We start from the raw sequence: 19,524 nt of genomic DNA, 5'->3' as shown, positions 1-19,524 counted from the left end.
CTTAGACGATGCAATTAAAGCACTATTTACAATTTGGATGGAAGATAAAGTTAAAAAATAAATGGAAGGAAGTATACAGAGCACTGCTATCTAAGGATATAAGTGGGCAGCTTCTTTTGATGGGTATTAATCACTCACCCGACCAAGTTAAAAGGAAAATAAAAATGCACCGTATAAAAGGGCACTGAAGGCACAGACACTTTTGACGTACTGTATTATTTAATATATAATGAAAGACACAATCAGTCTTTATTTCTCAACAAAGTTTATTAAAATCTCTGACGGGAGCAGAAAACAGCTGAAAAATGGGTGCTGATGCAGCTCCATTCCTACAGGGCAATAACTAACAATACCCCGCCAAATCCCCCTATTATATCCCAACTATGCATGACTACTGTGTATGTCCAAAACCCCTGCCAGTAGCTCACCTATCCCCACAAATTCGCTTTACGTGATCACCCACGATAACTAATAACACAATGATATAAATGCTTGATAGGGAATAGCAGGGACTCTCCCACAATTACACACCCTAGCACTCCTGTTGAATACAGTGTATTCCTATGCCAATATGAAAGAGGAACTTGGCCTTAACAGGACTAATCACATATGGTTTGGTGCACCACTTGAAGCATTAGACAAAGGTGGGTATCCCCCTGGCACACTACACTATACTGTATGTATGAGGGTGTGTGTGTATGTATGTATGTTCTACACATTTCAGATTATACACTCACCTAAAGGATTATTAGGAATACCTGTTCAATTTCTCATTAATGCAATTATCTAACCAACCAATCACATGGCAGTTGCTTCAATGCATTTAGGGGTGTGGTCCTGGTCAAGACAATCTCCTGAACTCCAAACTGAATGTCTGAATGGGAAAGAAAGGTGATTTAAGCAATTTTGAGCGTGGCATGGTTGTTGGTGCCAGACGGGCCGGTCTGAGTATTTCACAATCTGCTCAGTTACTGGGATTTTCACGCACAACCATTTCTAGGGTTTACAAAGAATGGTGTGAAAAGGGAAAAACATCCAGTAAGCGGCAGTCCTGTGGGCGAAAATGCCTTGTTGATGGTAGAGGTCAGAGGAGAATGGGCCGACTGATTCAAGCTGATAGAAGAGCAACTTTGACTGAAATAACCACTCGTTACAACCGAGGTATGCAGCAAAGCATTTGTGAAGCCACAACACGTACAACCTTGAGGCGGATGGGCTACAACAGCAGAAGACCCCACCGGGTACCACTCATCTCCACTACAAATAGGAAAAAGAGGCTACAATTTGCACAAGCTCACCAAAATTGGACAGTTGAAGACTGGAAAAATGTTGCCTGGTCTGATGAGTCTCGATTTCTGTTGAGACATTCAGATGGTAGAGTCAGAATTTGGCGTAAACAGAATGAGAACATGGATCCATCATGCCTTGTTACCACTGTGCAGGCTGGTGGTGGTGGTGTAATGGTGTGGGGGATGTTTTCTTGGCACACTTTAGGCCCCTTAGTGCCAATTGGGCATCGTTTAAATGCCACGGCCTACCTGAGCATTGTTTCTGACCATGTCCATCCCTTTATGACCACCATGTACCCATCCTCTGATGGCTACTTCCAGCAGGATAATGCACCATGTCACAAAGGTCGAATCATTTCAAATTGGTTTCTTGAACGTGACAATGAGTTCACTGTACTAAACTGGCCCCCACAGTCACCAGATCTCAACCCAATAGAGCATCTTTGGGATGTGGTGGAACGGGAGCTTCGTGCCCTGGATGTGCATCCCACAAATCTCCATCAACTGCAAGATGCTATCCTATCAATATGGGCCAACATTTCTAAAGAATGCTTTCAGCACCTTGTTGAATCAATGCCACGCAGAATTAAGGCAGTTCTGAAGGCGAAAGGGGGTCAAACACAGTATTAGTATGGTGTTCCTAATAATCCTTTAGGTGAGTGTAAATCTGTTATTATAAATAAGTTGATTTCCCATTGAACCATGCTGCTACACTGACACATCTTGTCATCATGTATTTTTAAATTATATTAGAAAGTGTCGGCTGCAAAGGGTTAAAAGTACTTTCAAATACAATATTGAAGCGTTTAGGTCAATATTAATAAATTGTGATATAAATCCGTAGCATACACCTGTATAGTAAGCATGTCACGTATCATTGGCTTGTTTTAGCAGGGTTCTTTCATTCCTGGCACACATTTTGTTGAAAGTTTAGGCCTTCTTTTCAGCTACATATGTGAATGCTGTACTGTTCTCGTGTGTGCTGACACAAATTAACAGCAAGCCAAACTCCATCCATTAAATGCAGAAGAGTTAGGATTCGTCTTAGTTTGCAGGTTTATTAAGATGCCAAGGTGCATTCATGAATTAGGAGTGAAACTACAACATAATACAACTGTAGAATGTATCAGAAATGTACGTCATTCACTGCGACATGCTAAATGTACTTAGGATACATACATTACTGTAAATAAACTAATTCAAATAATAATGAGGAAATTAAGCACTTGCTCTGTTATAAGCTTCCAAATTACAGCTAGCTATTACACTGTATTTTTTAATTTAATTGTAGAATTTGTTGCTTGTAAAGGGGTCTTGTAGCCCAGACCATTATTTGTATATTTTCTATATAGATAGATTTTATTTTAAAGCCTGTACTGTTGATTGGCTCTCTATATAGCTGTAATAAAGATTGACAGGAGGGTGGGATTTGCTATTTCTTGTCTGTGATTTGGCTGACAATGGTTACGTTCATGTTGCATGGATTTCGGCAGTTCTGGACAGATCTGCAGAATTCTGCGCTACAAGAACGCGACCAATGGCATCATCACAGAGAAGTTTATGTGCAGTGCAATTAAACTACCACAAATCTACAGCTGGTGTGTTAACCCACGTTAAAGCCAAACACCCTTCTGCGAAACTAGCATTGACAGAAAAGAAAAGAGGAGCAACAATCACATTAATATTATTGAGCTACATACACAGACAACTATTACTACTTATTTTGTATACACTGGAACTCGAACGCACAGGTGTGTGTGTGTGTGTGTGTGTGTGTATATATATATATATATATATACACACACACACACACACACCTGTGCGTTCGAGTTCCAGTGTATACAAAATAAGTAGCAATAGTATCGGTCAAAAGTTTTAGAACACCTACATTTTTCAATTTATTGAATGTCTCAATGTACTCTGAAATTAAAGCATAGAACAAATAAACAATTGGAGATAAAAAATAAATAAATCATGGAATCGTTTTGTTTAACAAAATGTAATCATTTAAACTGACAAACCCCTCTGGTACCCTTAAAAGGGAGCAAATCTGTGTGCTTCTCTTTAATCCCATGTGTACTCTTCACTGTTGTGTTGTTTGCCAAGTGTTTGGTATCCCATGAAAGCTGAGACTCTCAATGTGAAGCGTCCTCTGACGCAACAAACATAAACATAAAACAAACATTTTTGTTTTTATACCCACCCCGCATTTACGCCCCCCCAATGGGGGGTAGAGGGATACTTGGTCTGAGTAAGAATTCAAAATCTCAGAAAATATTGACAATTATGACAAATTCTGGAACCAGACAGTGTACTGATCAAAACAAGACTGTCCACATTTTGGTAGAAGCAACACACACCCATAGAGAGCTCAAAATGTCAAGATGGAAAACTCTGTTTACAGTGTACTAGTACACAACGATTTTACATAATTGGATCTGAACTTCAAATAATATTTAATGGATGAATCGTTAGGTTGTTCTTAACAAAACAAGCCTATTTACAAAGAAATCTGATAGAAACTGAGTGATCTGTGACTGTCTGAATGAGACCCTCCCCCCCGGCTCTGAAGACAGCGGGCGACATGGAAACTTAAGCAACTGTAGAAAATAAAGTTTATTAAAATGAATAATTTATACATATATATATATATATATATATATATATATATATATATATATATATATATATAGCATCTGTGTTATTAAAATTATTTATTTTAATAAACTTTATTTATCTGTTGTTGAATTTTTAAAACTGACAGTACAATCACGTCTACACACGGCTGCACAATCAAGGGAAGTGATTTGCAAATGTTAATAATTATGTTATGTTAATAATGATCTGATATGAGCCACACTGCAAATACAGTATGTATTTTGAAGCGCTAAAGAGCACTAGTGTGGATATTATGTGATTGTATTAATGTACAATACATAACCGTTACACATGAAACCGGTGACAACTAATATTTGCAGTTTATCACATTTGCTTGTCTGAACATTTGCTGGAAAACCCAATAAAACTAATCATTTTGACTAATTGAAGTCAGAATGTTGGCCACATTCAAAATTCCTGTCTGCATGTGTGTGTGTTTTTAATCACAGATTTCAATGGCAATGACAAGAACAACTATTAGTTCCTCTTTAGGACAACAATGCCCAGAGTGCCTCTTTGTCTGCGTATCAGAATCTTCCCTGTGTTTTAACAACCAAGACCTGACGTACTCTTATCAGAAACTACAGTATTGTATTTACCATTGATACTTCCTTATCCAAGAGCCTGGGTTTTTTCGGGGGAGGTGAAGACAAGGAAGTCGCAGGAGTTAATGGACGTTTAAAAAAGTTTCGTATGTCTGTCATCTCTGTCTGAGTGAGAGCATGCGCAGCACACATAAATCCAATCTTTTGCGTGGCTGAGAAATCCAGGGAATGCGGTAATAAGTAGGTAAACGATAATGAATGAAATGAAAATATGAGTAAATGCTATTTCACAAATAAAAAGGTGCGTGAACGGCGTTTACGTGCGTTTACCCTCTACTACAACCCTCTACAACTACAATCCAGATGCTTGGCCAGGGTCTTCACGGGTGTCTTTTCACGTTCTGCCTAAGTTACGTTGATGTTGAACTGTGCAAACTCTATTTTATTTTTAACTAATGCGCTCCCAAAATATTGTTTCCCATGACTTGTTGACATTTTGGAGCTGCAAGTTATTCTTATGTGTTTATTTTACCTTAATTATCACCTCACACACTGTGTTTGATGTGAAACTACCAATTGGCGGCTTTCACAGATGCTGCTACCTGACAGTCCTCTATTCTGATTGGCCATGACTTGATATGGAATAATCCAATAACTGAGAAACGATTTACACTCTTGTGAGTCGGGACAATACAGTTTGTTTTTAATGTGTGTAAGTGTAGAATAAGTCGTTTCACAGAGATAGGTCGATGCAAAAGAAATCAGATTATCAGCGGGGTGGCAATCAACGGTTGTCAGATCCCCTAGTGGATTTCGTGCATCTTGTCTTCATGTTTTACCTGTTCAGCTCTTTCCCCACGCCCCCCCATAAGGGGTCTTGTGCCCCACAGTTTGGGAACCACTGCTTTAGCTGGAAGTATCAAGGTCATGCAAAATTCACAAAACACCGCCAAGGCAGGATAGTAGAAATCAACAGGGCTTATTATACAAATACCAACAACTCTCTGTGGCTTCTTGGGCACCTGCACCTTGTTAGCATTTCCAGCTGCATCAGATCCTCTGATAAGAACATAAGAAAGTTTACAAATGAGAGGAGGCTATTCGACCCATTGTGCTCATTTGTCCATTAGTAACTAAGTGATCCAAGGATCCTATCCAGTCTATTTGTAAATGTTCCCAAATTATCGGCTTTAACCACATCGCTGGGGAGTTTTTTCCAGATTGTGACAACTTTCTGTGTGAAGAAAGTGTCTCCCGTTTTCTGAATGCCTTGAAGCCCCATTCCCATTTGTGTCCCCGGGTCCGTGTGTCCCTGCTGATCTGGAAAAGCTCCTCTGGTTTGATGTGGTCAATGCCTAGTCTCCTCTGTTCCGGGGTGAAATGGTTCAGTTCCCTCAGTCTCTCCTATTAGGACTTTCCCTTCAAACCTGGAATAAGTCTGGTTGCTCTCCTCTGAACTGCCTCTAGAGTTGTGGGTACAGGATCTCTGGTGGAGTTCAATCCCATCTTGAATCTAGATGGGTTAAATGATTAATTAAGCTGCAACTGAATGAGATGGATGTGTCAAATAGTCTGTTCATTCTTTTAACTTATAATAACTTTGAAGTTTTTAGGTTTCTTAATTGAGGGAATTATAAGCAAAGTCATAAATGCCATTGAACGCTGTGGTAGTGGGGGCTCTCTTAGCATCTAAAAAACCTAACATATGCCGAGACTGAGGCGCATGTTTATTGATAGCAGAGCAACTGCAATATAAACATGCAACATTCTTTATCTGAGCTCATGGGTGTTTTAAATATAAATTTAATCAAATCAAATCTATCCAAAACAAGGCATAAATCAGCAACCAATTTAAATATATACTACTTCATACTTCATCAATTTCTGTACTACAGGTGCAGTGGAGTATTTTTCGGGGTTTGCTAGCCCTATTGCCTCATGAGTACACCCTGTCACTTGTTTTCCTTTTTGCAGCTCTTATCTTATATTAGACAGGTGGGAAAATGCATGCCGGGCCTCATAACTTAATTTTGTTTTTCCATTAATTTTGCAGGAACTGGTGTCCCTACTCCGTAAGCAAGACGGTGACATGTCAGGTGCAGAATGGTACTGTTCTCCAGCGTGTGTACCAGAGTTGTCGCTGGCCTCAGGGCTGCACTGGAGGCAGGTGGGTGAAAGTAATGTAAAATGTAATCTGTTTTTACTAGGATAGCGGGGACATGTTGTCTCTTACTGCAGCTATACCCCTCACCATGTGGTTTTGATTGACCGTCCCATCTTGCAGATTCTACATGAAGATGCTAATAAATGGTGGTGCTGAGAAATGGAGCAGTTGTTCAAAACTAACTCACAGACAAGAGTGAAGTTCTATGCTTGTTGTGTCTATGCTTATTGCGGAGGGTATGAATTTAATTGTAGTATTTAGCATTCTCAATGGGGATCAATGTTAATGCCTTGGCAATATGTGCAAGAAATTCAGAGCACACTGTCTGCACATTATTTTTTTATTTTATTTATTTTTTATTTATTTATTTATTTATTAGCAGACGCCCTTATCCAGGGCGACTTACAAGAGCAATACAAAGTGCAATAATACAGTGCAGTTCAAGGCATAATACATTTTACAAATTACAATTTACACAAGCATATACGAGATATACAGTTAACAATATATAATGTCTTACATCCTAGATTGTGCAGACAAGATGTTAAGGCACAGCCAAGGGAAAGGGAGCATAGGAGAAATCAAAATAAACAATACAGTACTAGTAAAGCAAAGCAAGAAGTATTACAAAATATTCCCTATATCCACTCATACTAAGTAGTTCATTTTGTGTAGATTATACCTTTCCAAATTTAAGTGCATTGTGAACACTCTTCTGACAGACAATGCATGCATTTTTAGGCAGGATAAATTAGGGCTGGGCAATATGACCTAAAATATCTCGATATATAAGTTTGGGCAATACACAATATAGATCTCGATATTTATTGTTTTTCTCCAAACAATATAAGACCAAAGACATTATAATTTAAACAATAAGTCTTTATTTAATCATTAAATATGCAACACAAACATACCACTTGCCAGGCTGCCATGGTAAATATGATTTTTGTTTTTACCTGACTTTAAATGAATACATTCAATAAATAATAAATAACAATCAAAAATGCCTCTAGTATGCTTGTAAAAACAATGCACAAAATAACAAATACTTGCTACATTTTGACGAAAAAGCATGGAATACACTTCATTAAGCCTGCAGAAAATATATATTTAATAATACATATATTAGATTTACCACATCTGGGTTGATAGTGGTGCATTTAACATCTGTCCTTGCTAGATAGGTATGTTTCTTTGCTATGACAGTTAAGTTTCGATTCAAAATTCTGCTTACCAGTACAGCACTGTATAATGTGATAATGCAATATTGTTGTTGTTATTTTATTATTATTATTATTATTATTATTATTATTATTATTATTATTAATAAAAAAATTGGGTTGTACCACTTCTGCATTTTTTTACATTGCTTTTCAATTTATAAAAATGCAAACTAACTTTATAATTCTTTAATTTTATATAAATATATATATATATATATATATATATATATATATATATATATATATATATATATATATGTCAGGGTATCCAGCAAAAATGTGTGTAACATTCAAGATCATAATCCCATTAACCCATGATTGTAAAACAAACATTCAACTTTATAATTATTAATGATTAACAACCTAAAAACTACAAATTTACTAACATCAACACAAATTATTCGATAGTAACACACCACTGAGACACATCTGCTCTTTCTTCTGCAGAGGCTATTGGCTGCATAAAAAGATGATTGACAAATGTCTTCTGCAGGTGATTGGCCGCATAAAAAAAGCTTGACATGCATTTTCCTACAATGTGATTGGCTTCATAAAAACATTGATTGACAGTTACTCCTCCCACATTCCAAAAACTTGATACTCGTGATACAAGTGTTTTGTATTTCACACAAAATAATATACTGTAAAACTGTAAAAAAAAAAAAAAACGGGTCTCAAATAGCAGCTGGTCTCCAATAGTCACCGGGTTGATTTGCATTATCATGTAAACAAAAGCCGGTCTCTAATAAACACCAGGTTACCTGACAATGTTTTATAAATAAAGAAAAGGGAAATTGATACAGTTTCTAAAGATGCATTTGAAAAAACCTTCCACAACATATTCACGTAAACATTTATTTTAAGTTTTTGCATCTTTCTTCTTTTCAGTAATTGTACAGTATATACCATATATTAATTAAAAAGAAACACCGTCATGTGTGTTTCTATTAATTTATTTCTCACTTGAACTATATGTGTGTGTGTATATATATATATATGTATATATATAGCTGTATATTTGTATTGCTGTTAATTGTAGTGATTGAACTGTCAATTGTGACATAAACAATGCATTAATGAAATACAGTGTCATGAAAAAGTATTTGCCCCTTCATGATTTCCTAAATTTGTGCATATTTGTCACATTGAATGGTTTCAGATCTCCATACAACATGTAATATAAGACGAAGAGAACCCAAGTAAACACAATATTCAGTTTTTAAATGATAATGTTATTTATTTAAGGAAAAAAGTTATCGAACACCAACTGGCTCTATGTGAAAAAGTAATTGCTCCATTAGTTACTCAATCAACCCATTAACCACATTTAAATGATCACTGGATTCAATTAGAGCAGACACACCCAGGCTTGATTACTGTCAACCCTGTTGAATCTAAACATGACTTATATAGGAGCTTACCATTCATGTGAAGTCGGTTACAAGGTCTCAACAAGCAGCACACTGTGCCGCAATCAAAAGAAATTATGGAAGAGATGAGAACAAAAGTTGTCGAAATATATTAGTCTGGAAAGGGTTACAAAACCAGTTCCAAGACCAGCGAACCACAGTGAGAGCCATTATCTCCAAATGGAGAAAATTTGGAACAGTGGTGAATCTTCCCAGGAGTGGCAAGCCTACCAAAATTCCTCCAAGGGCGCAGCGATGACTCATCCAGGAAGTAAAAAAAAATACCCAGGACAACATCTAAAGAACTCCAGTTCAGCGTTCATGATTCAACAATAAGAAAGAGACTGGGCAAAAATGGAATTCACTGCAAACCACTGCTGACTAAGAGCACATTTGCAACAAAGCACATTGATGACCCCCATGATTTTGGGATAATGTTCCATGGACAGATGAGTCAGAAGTGGAACACATGGGGCACAATATGTCTGGCGTAAACGCAAAAAGCATTTCACAATAAGAACATCGTACCAGCAGTCAAACATGGTGGTGGTAGTAGTGTAATGGTGTGGGGATGCTTTTCTGCATCAGGGCCTGGAAGACTTGCCATCATAGAAGGAACCATGAATTCTGCTCTCTACCAGAAAATTCTGAAGGAGAATGTCCGGTCATCAGTCCGTGATCTGAAGCTGAAGCATAATTGGGTTATGCAGCAGGACAATGATCCAAAACACAAGAGTAAGTCCACCTCAGAATGTCTCAAAAGAAACAAAATTAGGGTTTTGGAGTGGCCTAGCCAAAGTTCTCGAGATGCTGTGGCAGGACCTTAAACAAGCAGTTCATACTCGAAAACCCTCCAATGTCACTGAATTGCAGCAATTCTGCTAAGAAGAGTGGGCCAAAATTCCTACACAGCAATGTGAAAGACTGATCTCCAATTATAGGAAGCATTTGGTTGCAGTTGTTGCTGCTAAAGGTGGTGCAAGCCATTATTTAGTTCAGGGGGGCAATTACTTTTTCACACAGGGCCAGTTGGTGTTGGATACCTTTTTTCCTTAAATAAATAAAATCATTATTTAAAAAATGAATTTTGTGTTTACTTGGGTTCTCTTCATTTTATATACATAAATATACACTCACCTAAAGGATTATTAGGAACACCATACTAATACTGTGTTTGACCCCCTTTCGCCTTCAGAACTGCCTTAATTCTACATGGCATTGATTCAACAAGGTGCTGAAAGCATTCTTTAGAAATGTTGGCCCATATTGATAGGATAGCATCTTGCAGTTGATGGAGATTTGTGGGATGCACATCCAGGGCACGAAGCTCCCGTTCCACCACATCCCAAAGATGCTCTATTGGGTTGAGATCTGGTGACTGTGGGGGCCAGTTTAGTACAGTGAACTCATTGTCATGTTCAAGAAGCCAATTTGAAATGATTCGACCTTTGTGACATGGTGCATTATCCTGCTGGAAGTAGCCATCAGAGGATTGGTACATGGTGGTCATAAAGGGATGGACATGGTCAGAAACAATGCTCAGGTAGGCCGTGGCATTTAAACGATGCCCAATTGGCACTAAGGGGCCTAAAGTGTGCCAAGAAAACATCCCCCACACCATTACACCACCACCACCAGCCTGCACAGTGGTAACAAGGCATGATGGATCCATGTTCTCATTCTGTTTACGCCAAATTCTGACTCTACCATCTGAATGTCTCAACAGAAATCGAGACTCATCAGACCAGGCAACATTTTTCCAGTCTTCAACTGTCCAATTTTGGTGAGCTTGTGCAAATTGTAGTCTCTTTTTCCTATTTGTAGTGGAGATGAGTGGTACCCGGTGGGGTCTTCTGCTGTTGTGGCCCATCCGCCTCAAGGTTGTACGTGTTGTGGCTTCACAAATGCTTTGCTGCATACCTCGGTTGTAACGAGTGGTTATTTCAATCAAAGTTGCTCTTCTATCAGCTTGAATCAGTCGGCCCATTCTCCTCTGACCTCTAGCATCAACAAGGCATTTTCGCCCACAGGACTGCCGCATACTGGATGTTTTTCCCTTTTCACACCATTCTTTGTAAACCCTAGAAATGGTTGTGCGTGAAAATCCCAGTAACTGAGCAGATTGTGAAATACTCAGACTGGCCCATCTGGCACCAACAACCATGCCACGCTCAAAATTGCTTAAATCACCTTTCTTTCCCATTCAGACATTCAGTTTGGAGTTCAGGAGATTGTCTTGACCAGGACCACACCCCTAAATGCATTGAAGCAACTGCCATGTGATTGGTTGGTTAGATAATTGCATTAATGAGAAATTGAACAGGTGTTCCTAATAATCCTTTAGGTGAGTGTATATAGATCTGAAACCATTCAGTGTGACAAATATGCAGAAAATGAGGAATTCAGGAAGGGGGCAAATACTTATTCTGTATTAGCACTGTATAATGTTGATGGTTTGGTTTCAAGCGTATTTGTTTATTTATCGAGAGTTCACAGTATATCGAATCTTAGACTGCTAACAGAATTACTGGTATCTTGTTTTCAATTCAGTGTATAGTTCACCATACATTTGACCAGTTTAAAGATTTCTATCCCTCATTACTCATAAGTTATTAATCTGATTACTTATCTGAATTGTTGCAAATCTGGTCATTCTCACTGTCTTCTAGTGTTGCTTCTGTTGAAATATTTAAGATCATGAGGAGATTTAATTATTCAAAGCAGTGCCTCCTTGATTGTTTTTTTTTTTTTTTCTGGTAAAAACATCTGCTTGGAAAAAATCCTTGTTAGCAGGAACAGCAGCAGAGGTTCACGCAGAACACTCTGTACAAAATTATTCAGAAATTAAATTCACAGTAAGATATTTGAATAGCAGTGAAGTGTGGTCAAACTACATATAGCTGATAATGTGGGTCTTGGTGTTGCAGTTACCGCACGGTGGTCAGACCCTCCTACAAACTGGCCTATCGCACTGTGACTGCCTTGGAGTGGAGATGCTGTCCAGGATTTCGAGGCACCCACTGTGAGGAAGGTAAGGGATTTGATAAAATGGTTTCCCAAAGTCCATTCTATGGAATTGGTAGATGATCAGCAAAAATACAATTGTTTTTGTTTTGTTAGTTTTTTAATGCTAGATTCAAGTCCATTCCCACTCAAGTACTGTATTTCTGCAGTAACTAGAAGTACAAACAATGGTTTTTGAATCACAGTAGTATTAAAACCATATTGATTTTCATAGGTCAAGTCCTAATGGCCTTTTAAAAGTACAGTAATACCTTTGGTTAATGAATCCACTGGGAACAATACTCCTTTATAATAAGTTTGATGTATTTTTTTTGTTTTGGAAAAAATATTTAAAACAAAAAGTCATACGAAGCAATTCAAAAGAGCAATATGTACCTGTTAATGCAGCTGAGTGGGGTTAACATTATCAGAAGCCAATCAGTGAAGAGCTTTGTGAGTTTCCCTCACCTGATCCAATTAATGGTGCCAGTCTTCTCTTTCCCATACTTATTGCTCAGTATCTTGGTAATGGGACATTTATTTTATTGTGGTTTTGGTAGTGATTAAGTAAATTTATTAACCCATAATGTCATCCAAATGATATAATGCTATTGTTGCCTTACTTTGCAAAAAGTGCAGCATAAATCAATCAATCAATTCAATCAATTTTTATTTGTATAGTGCCCTTCGCAGGGTAGCCACAGAGCGCTTTACAGACTGGAAAACATACAACAAAGTACAACAAAATAAAATACATAAATACAATAAAGTAAAATAAATAAATATAGACCTATAAACAGTTTACATGATCTAAAATAAAGTGAACATTTAAATAAATAAACCATTTAAGCACGGAGGAGAGAAAAACAAAAAAACTCCTCTATGTATGGCATATAGGAGAAAAATGAATCTCTGGGGGTCCAAGGCTTAGGGCCTAGGCCTAATGGTTGCCTCCCCTCCAGGCAATATAGTTGTTCAGCAGCAAGGAGATCAGAAAGTTCTTAATCGGTGCTGCTGGCTGTGGTTTTCCCTCTGAAGGACGCCTCTCGCCGGTCATCGGGGGGTTGGACCATCAACAGCCTTTGGGTGGCGATGGCTCATCAGACCTTGGGTGTGGATGCCCCGCTGGCCCTCCGTGATGGGGTACCTCAGAGGAGGGTTGTGCCTTGTCAGACTTCCATGGTGGGAGACGAGGTGCCTCGTCGGCCCTCAGAGTGGGGTGTTGCTGGAAGACAAGAAGACAGTTGTGCTCAGATACTGGTCATGCAATGCAGGACATTTCCAAAGACAGTTGTGCAATTTCATGTCCATGGCACACCGGCGGCACTATGGGCTATAAAAACAGAGACTAAACAGATGAGTCTTCGGGCGTGATTTAAAGGCTAAGACGCAGGGGGCATCTCTTACGTTGGCTGGAAGATCGTTCCACAGTTTCGGGTCCCTATAACGAAATGCTCGACCACCTGCTGCTTTCTTGTGTATTTTTGGGACCACTAAGTAACCAGCTTCCTGTGATCTCAATGGCCTACCTGGTGTGTATTTGATACTTTTAAGTAAGGAGGTGCCAGTCCCTTTAGTACTTTAAATGTTAGTAAAAGAACTTTAAAGTCTATCCTGTAGCGCACGGGCAGCCAGTGAAGAGAAGCCAATACTGGAGTGATGTGTTCATGTTTTTTAGTTATTGAAAGAATTCTTGCAGCAGCATTTTGGACTAACTGAAGTACAGAAATAGCTCTGTTTGTGCTGCCTGACAGAATGGGATTACAGTAATCCAATATACATGTAACAAATGCTTGTAAAGGGAGCATGTACAATGAAAAAAGTATAGGTCCGAGGACTGAACCTTGTGGCACTACGTACTTAACCTCAGTTACGTTTGAGTGGTTCTCATTAATCTGTACATATTGGAGTCTGTTTGACAGATATGATTTAAAACCATGACAGCACATTGTGAGACAGGCCAACAAGGTTTTCTAAGCGGTGTAACAAGATTTTGTGGTCGATTGTGTCAAAAGCCGGACTTAAGTCTAATAAAATAATAAGTGGTGTGCCCTAAGTCGGTGGACTGAAACACGTAATTTAATACTTAACAGGGCCGTTTCTGTACTATGGCCGGAACGGAAGCCTGATTGAAATTTTTCATAAAGATGATCATCAGTTAAAAAAGCTTGCAATTGGTTTGCAACTACTTTCTCTAGAACCTTAGAAAGGAAGGGGAGGTTTGAGGTTTAAGAGATTGTTTTAGCAGTTAAGTGGGTATAGAGTCTAGTGCTCAGGTTGTAGTTTTCATTTTATTAATTAAGGAGGCCAATTCCTGTTGATTTACTGCATTAAACGTGTCCAAGGTAGGCAGGGGGTGTGAAGGACTGCATGCGTCAGCTATAGTATCTGTGTATGTTTCCAGTTCTATCTGTTTTCTAATGCCGTTAACTGTGCTATGGTCAATGAAGTCATTGCAGGTGATATTGGGGGGATGACCTCTGAAAGCTTTACCTGCTGATTATTAAGTGTTGCTATTGTGTTAAAAATAAATCGCCGGATATTCTTATGCGTCTCTATTAAATTAGAGTAGTAGGCAGACCTAGTAGAGGATAGGGCCTGCTTGTATCCATCTCTTTGTATTGTATTAAAAAATGCAGATGGTAATGTGAAGTTTAAAATTTTAGGCAGACTAAGTGAAGGCTTCAGTGAAGCAATCTACCTTACAAATACAGCATACAGTGAGGGGAAAAAAGTATTTGAACCCCTGCTGATTTTGTACGTTTGCCCACTGACAAAGAAATTATCAGTCTATAATTTTAATGGTAGGTGTATTTTAACAGTGAGAGACAGAATAACAACAAAAAAATCCAGAAAAACACATTTCAAAAAAGTTATAAATTGATTTGCATGTTAATGAGGGAAATAAGTATTTGACCCCTTCGACTTAGTACTTGGTGGCAAAACCCTTGTTGGCAATCACAGAGGTCAGATGTTTCTTGTAGTGGCCACCAGGTTTGCACACATCTCAGGAAGGATTTTGTCCCACTCCTCTTTGCAGATCCTCTCCAAGTCATTAAGGTTTCGAGGCTAACGTTTGGCAACTCGAACCTTCAGCTCCCTCCACAGATTTTCTATGGGATTAAGATCTGGAGACTGGCTAGGCCACTCCAGGACCTTAATGTGCTTCTTCTTGAGCCACTCCTTTGTTGCCTTGGCTGTGTGTTTTGGGTCTTTGTCATACTGGAATACCCATCCACGACCCATTTTCAATGCCCTGGCTGAGGGAAGGAGGTTCTCACCCAAGATTTGACGGTACACGGCCCCGTCCATCGGCCCTTTGATGCGGTGCAGTTGTCCTGTCCCCTTAGCAGAAAAACACCCCCAAAACATAATGTTTCCACCTCCATGTTTGACGGTGGGGATGGTGTTCTTGGGGTCATTCCTCCTCCTCCAAACACGGCGAGTTGAGTTGATGCCAAAGAACTCGATTTTGGTCTCATCTGACCACAACACTTTCACCCAGTTCTCCTCTGAATCATTCAGATGTTCATTGGCAAACTTCAGACGGGCCTGTACATGTGCTTTCTTGAGCAGGGGGACCTTGCGGGCACTGCAGGATTTCAGTCCTTCACGGCGTAGTGTGTTACCAATTGTTTTCTTGGTGACTATTGTCCCAGCTGCCTTGAGATCATTAACAAGATCCTCCCGTGTAGTTCTGGGCTGATTCCTCACCATTCCCATGATCATTGAAACTCCACGAGGTGAGATCTTGCATGGAGTCCCAGACCGAGGGAGACTGACAGTTATTTTGTGTTTCTTCCATTTGCGAATAATCGCACCAACTGTTGTCACCTTCTCACCAAGCTGCTTGGCGATGGTCTTGTAGCCCATTCCAGCCTTGTGTAGGTCTACAATCTTGTCTCTGACATCCTTGGACAGCTCTTTGGTATTGGTCATGGTGGAGAGTTTGGAATCTGATTGATTGATTGCTTCTGTGGACAGGTGTCTTTTATACAGGTAACGAGCTGAGATTAGGAGCACTCCCTTTAAGAGAGTGCTCCTAATCTCAGCTCATTAACTGTATAAAAGACACCTGGGAGCCAGAAATCTTGCTGATTGATAGGGGATCAAATACTTATTTCCCTCATTAACATGCAAATCAATGTATAATTAGAATTAAATAAGAATAACTACTCTGTCACAACTCTGGCACACCCTGTTTCCTCTCTTCTCTCTTTAAGCAAGTATCAATATTGCCTTACAACAGGAACTTAATTTCCTTAATCTAGTGCAGTTCAGTTTTATGTCTTTTGAAGTTTATTTTTTACAAGATTTAAGTATGCACGCTCACAACACTTATACTTGTATGTTTATATTTGTGTGTAGTTATTTTTAGGAAATAGGAAATGGGAAAAAAGGTTAAAATGACAACGATAATAGCATGTAAATACAAAGAACACTGTGTAATGTGCTGCCTGCATATTCGTACCTTTTATTTGGGCCTTGATTGGCAGTACTGTTAAACTGTGGTGCCAAAGTTATTGCGCGTGGTCTAATGTTTCCCTTTGCGTACTGTGGGAAGGACAAAAGATCTGTTGATAAAAATGTACATTTTTACGTCTCTCAAGGACAATGAAGAAAAATAAAGTGGTCCAAAACAAACGTAGTAAATCTTAAATAAATAAAAAAAAAAAAACAGAAGAAAAATCCATATTCCCTCTGAACATGAGTCCCTGTCTGGCTGGCCTTCAGCTGGAAAATGTTATGTGCAGCGTGCCAGAGCAGTACAGGAGAGGCATGGGTGCTGTGCCAAGGGCTGTCTGCTGTTTTGATGGAATGCATTTTTTTTTTCCTTTCCCTGTATAACTCACTCTTATATATCTGTCTGCTGGACAGATCTTTTTTTATCTGTTCTCTGGAATGGGAAGAAAAAGCAACACTACATGAATTAATTACATTATTTATAATGATGTTTACAGCATGATTTTATATACTTATTTTAAATACTTAAATCCTTTTTTTCTTCCTGCATTGACTGGGGGAGAGTGTTTCAATATGGCGAACCTCTTAAATACAAGTTTAATGGCTCATGGTTACCGATATCATAATGTCATTCAGCAGGGGCAGATTTTTTGAAAAGAAGGCACACGGATATAACTTAGGACACTGGCCATGACTTTGAGATAGAACTGCCCCTACTCCTGACTTCCAAAACGAAGGGTAGAGAGGGATCAGGATGCTTCAATATAAGGGTGGTGGTAAATAGGGTTTTGAGTCGAGTAAAGGTGATGGCAGCTTGATCAGTCCAGGCTATTGTGCAGGCAGAACCCTTGAGAAGGGACGTCAAAGGTGAAGCAACTGTGCTGATATTACGGATAAAATGACTATAAAAATAGGCAAAGCCGAGAAATCGTTGCAATTCCTTTACAGTTGGATGTTGCGACCAGTCAATGATCGCTCACTTTCTTTTGGTCCATGTGCACACCAGAGGAGTCGGTGACGTATATATTGGCAGCCCCCGTGTGCCAGAAGACTTTGCCATGGCTTCGGACCCAGCGGAGCACTTGGACCTCCTAAAGGCCGTATCCATGAACACGAGAAGATGCTCAAACAAATAGAATCCACTTTGGATATTATCATGAAGAAGCTCACACCATTGCAGACCGCTCTTCCTGCAGATCCCTGCAGCAGCTGCCAAGGTACCAACATCTGACATCATACCTGTTTGGTGTTTTTTTCATCAGCCTACCGCCTTCCATGAAGACTCTAAGAATATAGCCTTCATAATCAACCTTCTGACAGATAAGGTGCTTCAATGGGCTTCTGCTGTATGGTCACAGCAAGGATGGATAACCCGCTCACTCAGAGCATTCCTTGCCCACTTTAAGATGTTTTTAATATACAACATGTATAGGAAACCATAAGTGGGCAGTGTGAAAATGTCTTTGGTTTTGACATTTGAACTCTATTTCAAGGTCAAATGCTCATTTGAGTTTTTGTAGCTCAATAATGCCTTACAGTGAGGAGTGAAAATGTCTTTTGTTGTGACCTTTGACCTCTCCATGAAGGTCAAACTCATATTTAGTCAGAAAAGTTTTATTTTCACCTACAAAGAAGGCCTACAGTTCCAAACTCACTGCAGATTCTGAAGGAGCACCATTGGTTTACTTTAAATGTCTAAATATCTTTGCCCTTCACCTTTGACCTCTATGTAAAACTCATTCCAAATATATCATAGCTTATCGTGCAGTAGGAAATGCAGATAGGATAGTGCATCTTATACACAGATTGGATGTCATGTATAGTCTATCCAATAATGTTTTCCTCATTGTGACCTTTGACTGAAACCTGCTACTGATATAATGCAAATATAGGTAACAACTAATTGCAGCACTATTTAAGCTATTTAAGCTTTTAAATTGTATTTGCATTCTGTTCAATTATACTATTTGCATTCAGCAGCTATGCTTTAATACAGTGTAAAAACTATCCTTGAACAATGCAGACGAGGTTTCTCCAGAAACTTCCAATCTAGTTTTAAGACGCAGACATTGTCTTACGGATTCTTTGTGCACCAAAATATAAACGCATCTCTTCCTACAGTTTTGCACTGTTCCATACCAGACTTAACTTAGCAATCTGTTTGCATTTTGTCCTAAATGATGTGCTATTGTTTTTATTGTGGATGTGTGGTCTACTTTGGGACCTCCATGCCACAGGCTTGAAGTGAAAGCAGTTTATGACTCTCTAAAGGCTGTAAATATAGTCGTAGTGCTTACTGAATGCTTATAGGAAACCTAATGTGCTCTATTGAAACCATTCGCCATGACCTGAGACCTTCCTGGACTGAGATACAGCATCTTGGCTCTGATGCAAAGTGCCATTACATGTTGTGCTGCTCATTCTGCCTTCTAGGATGCTGTTATGCCTAAACATACTATTGAACACTAATAGGAACTCCTGTATGATGTTTCCAAAAATGCTATCTGCTTTCTGCTCAGAGCTATGGATCATGGGATATTGCAAGAAAAACAAAAAACAAAAAAAACAACAACTTTGACTTATAACTCCTTACGGGTGCCAGATACAATAATGGTGTCTATAGAACACATATAGGAAGTCATATATGTGCCATCTAAAAAGGCCCTTCTTTGTTATTCGACCACTCCATCAAGGTCAAACTCATATTCAGTCATAAAAGTCCTAATTTCACCTAGAAGGAAGAATCACAGCATCTTTGGTTTACTT

At 38.9% G+C, this 19,524-nt stretch overlaps 1 protein-coding gene across 4 annotated transcripts in view; it reads left to right on the top strand.

Annotated features, from left to right (window-relative positions):
* emid1 (EMI domain containing 1) overlaps nt 1–19,524 on the top strand; it is a 180,194-nt gene that overhangs the window by 24,757 nt on the left and 135,913 nt on the right. For all 4 annotated transcript variants that reach the window (XM_066689177.1, XM_066689175.1, XM_066689176.1 and 1 more), the window contains exons 2-3: nt 6,546–6,659; nt 12,219–12,322. In XM_066689177.1, the coding sequence (XP_066545274.1) occupies nt 6,546–6,659; nt 12,219–12,322 (218 nt within the window). The remainder of the gene's footprint in view (nt 1–6,545; nt 6,660–12,218; nt 12,323–19,524) is intronic.

The sequence above is a fragment of the Amia ocellicauda genome, chromosome 17, assembly GCF_036373705.1.
Source record: "Amia ocellicauda isolate fAmiCal2 chromosome 17, fAmiCal2.hap1, whole genome shotgun sequence".
Taxonomy (NCBI): Eukaryota; Metazoa; Chordata; class Actinopteri; order Amiiformes; family Amiidae; genus Amia; species Amia ocellicauda.
This window is presented reverse-complemented; position numbering and strand designations above follow the sequence as displayed.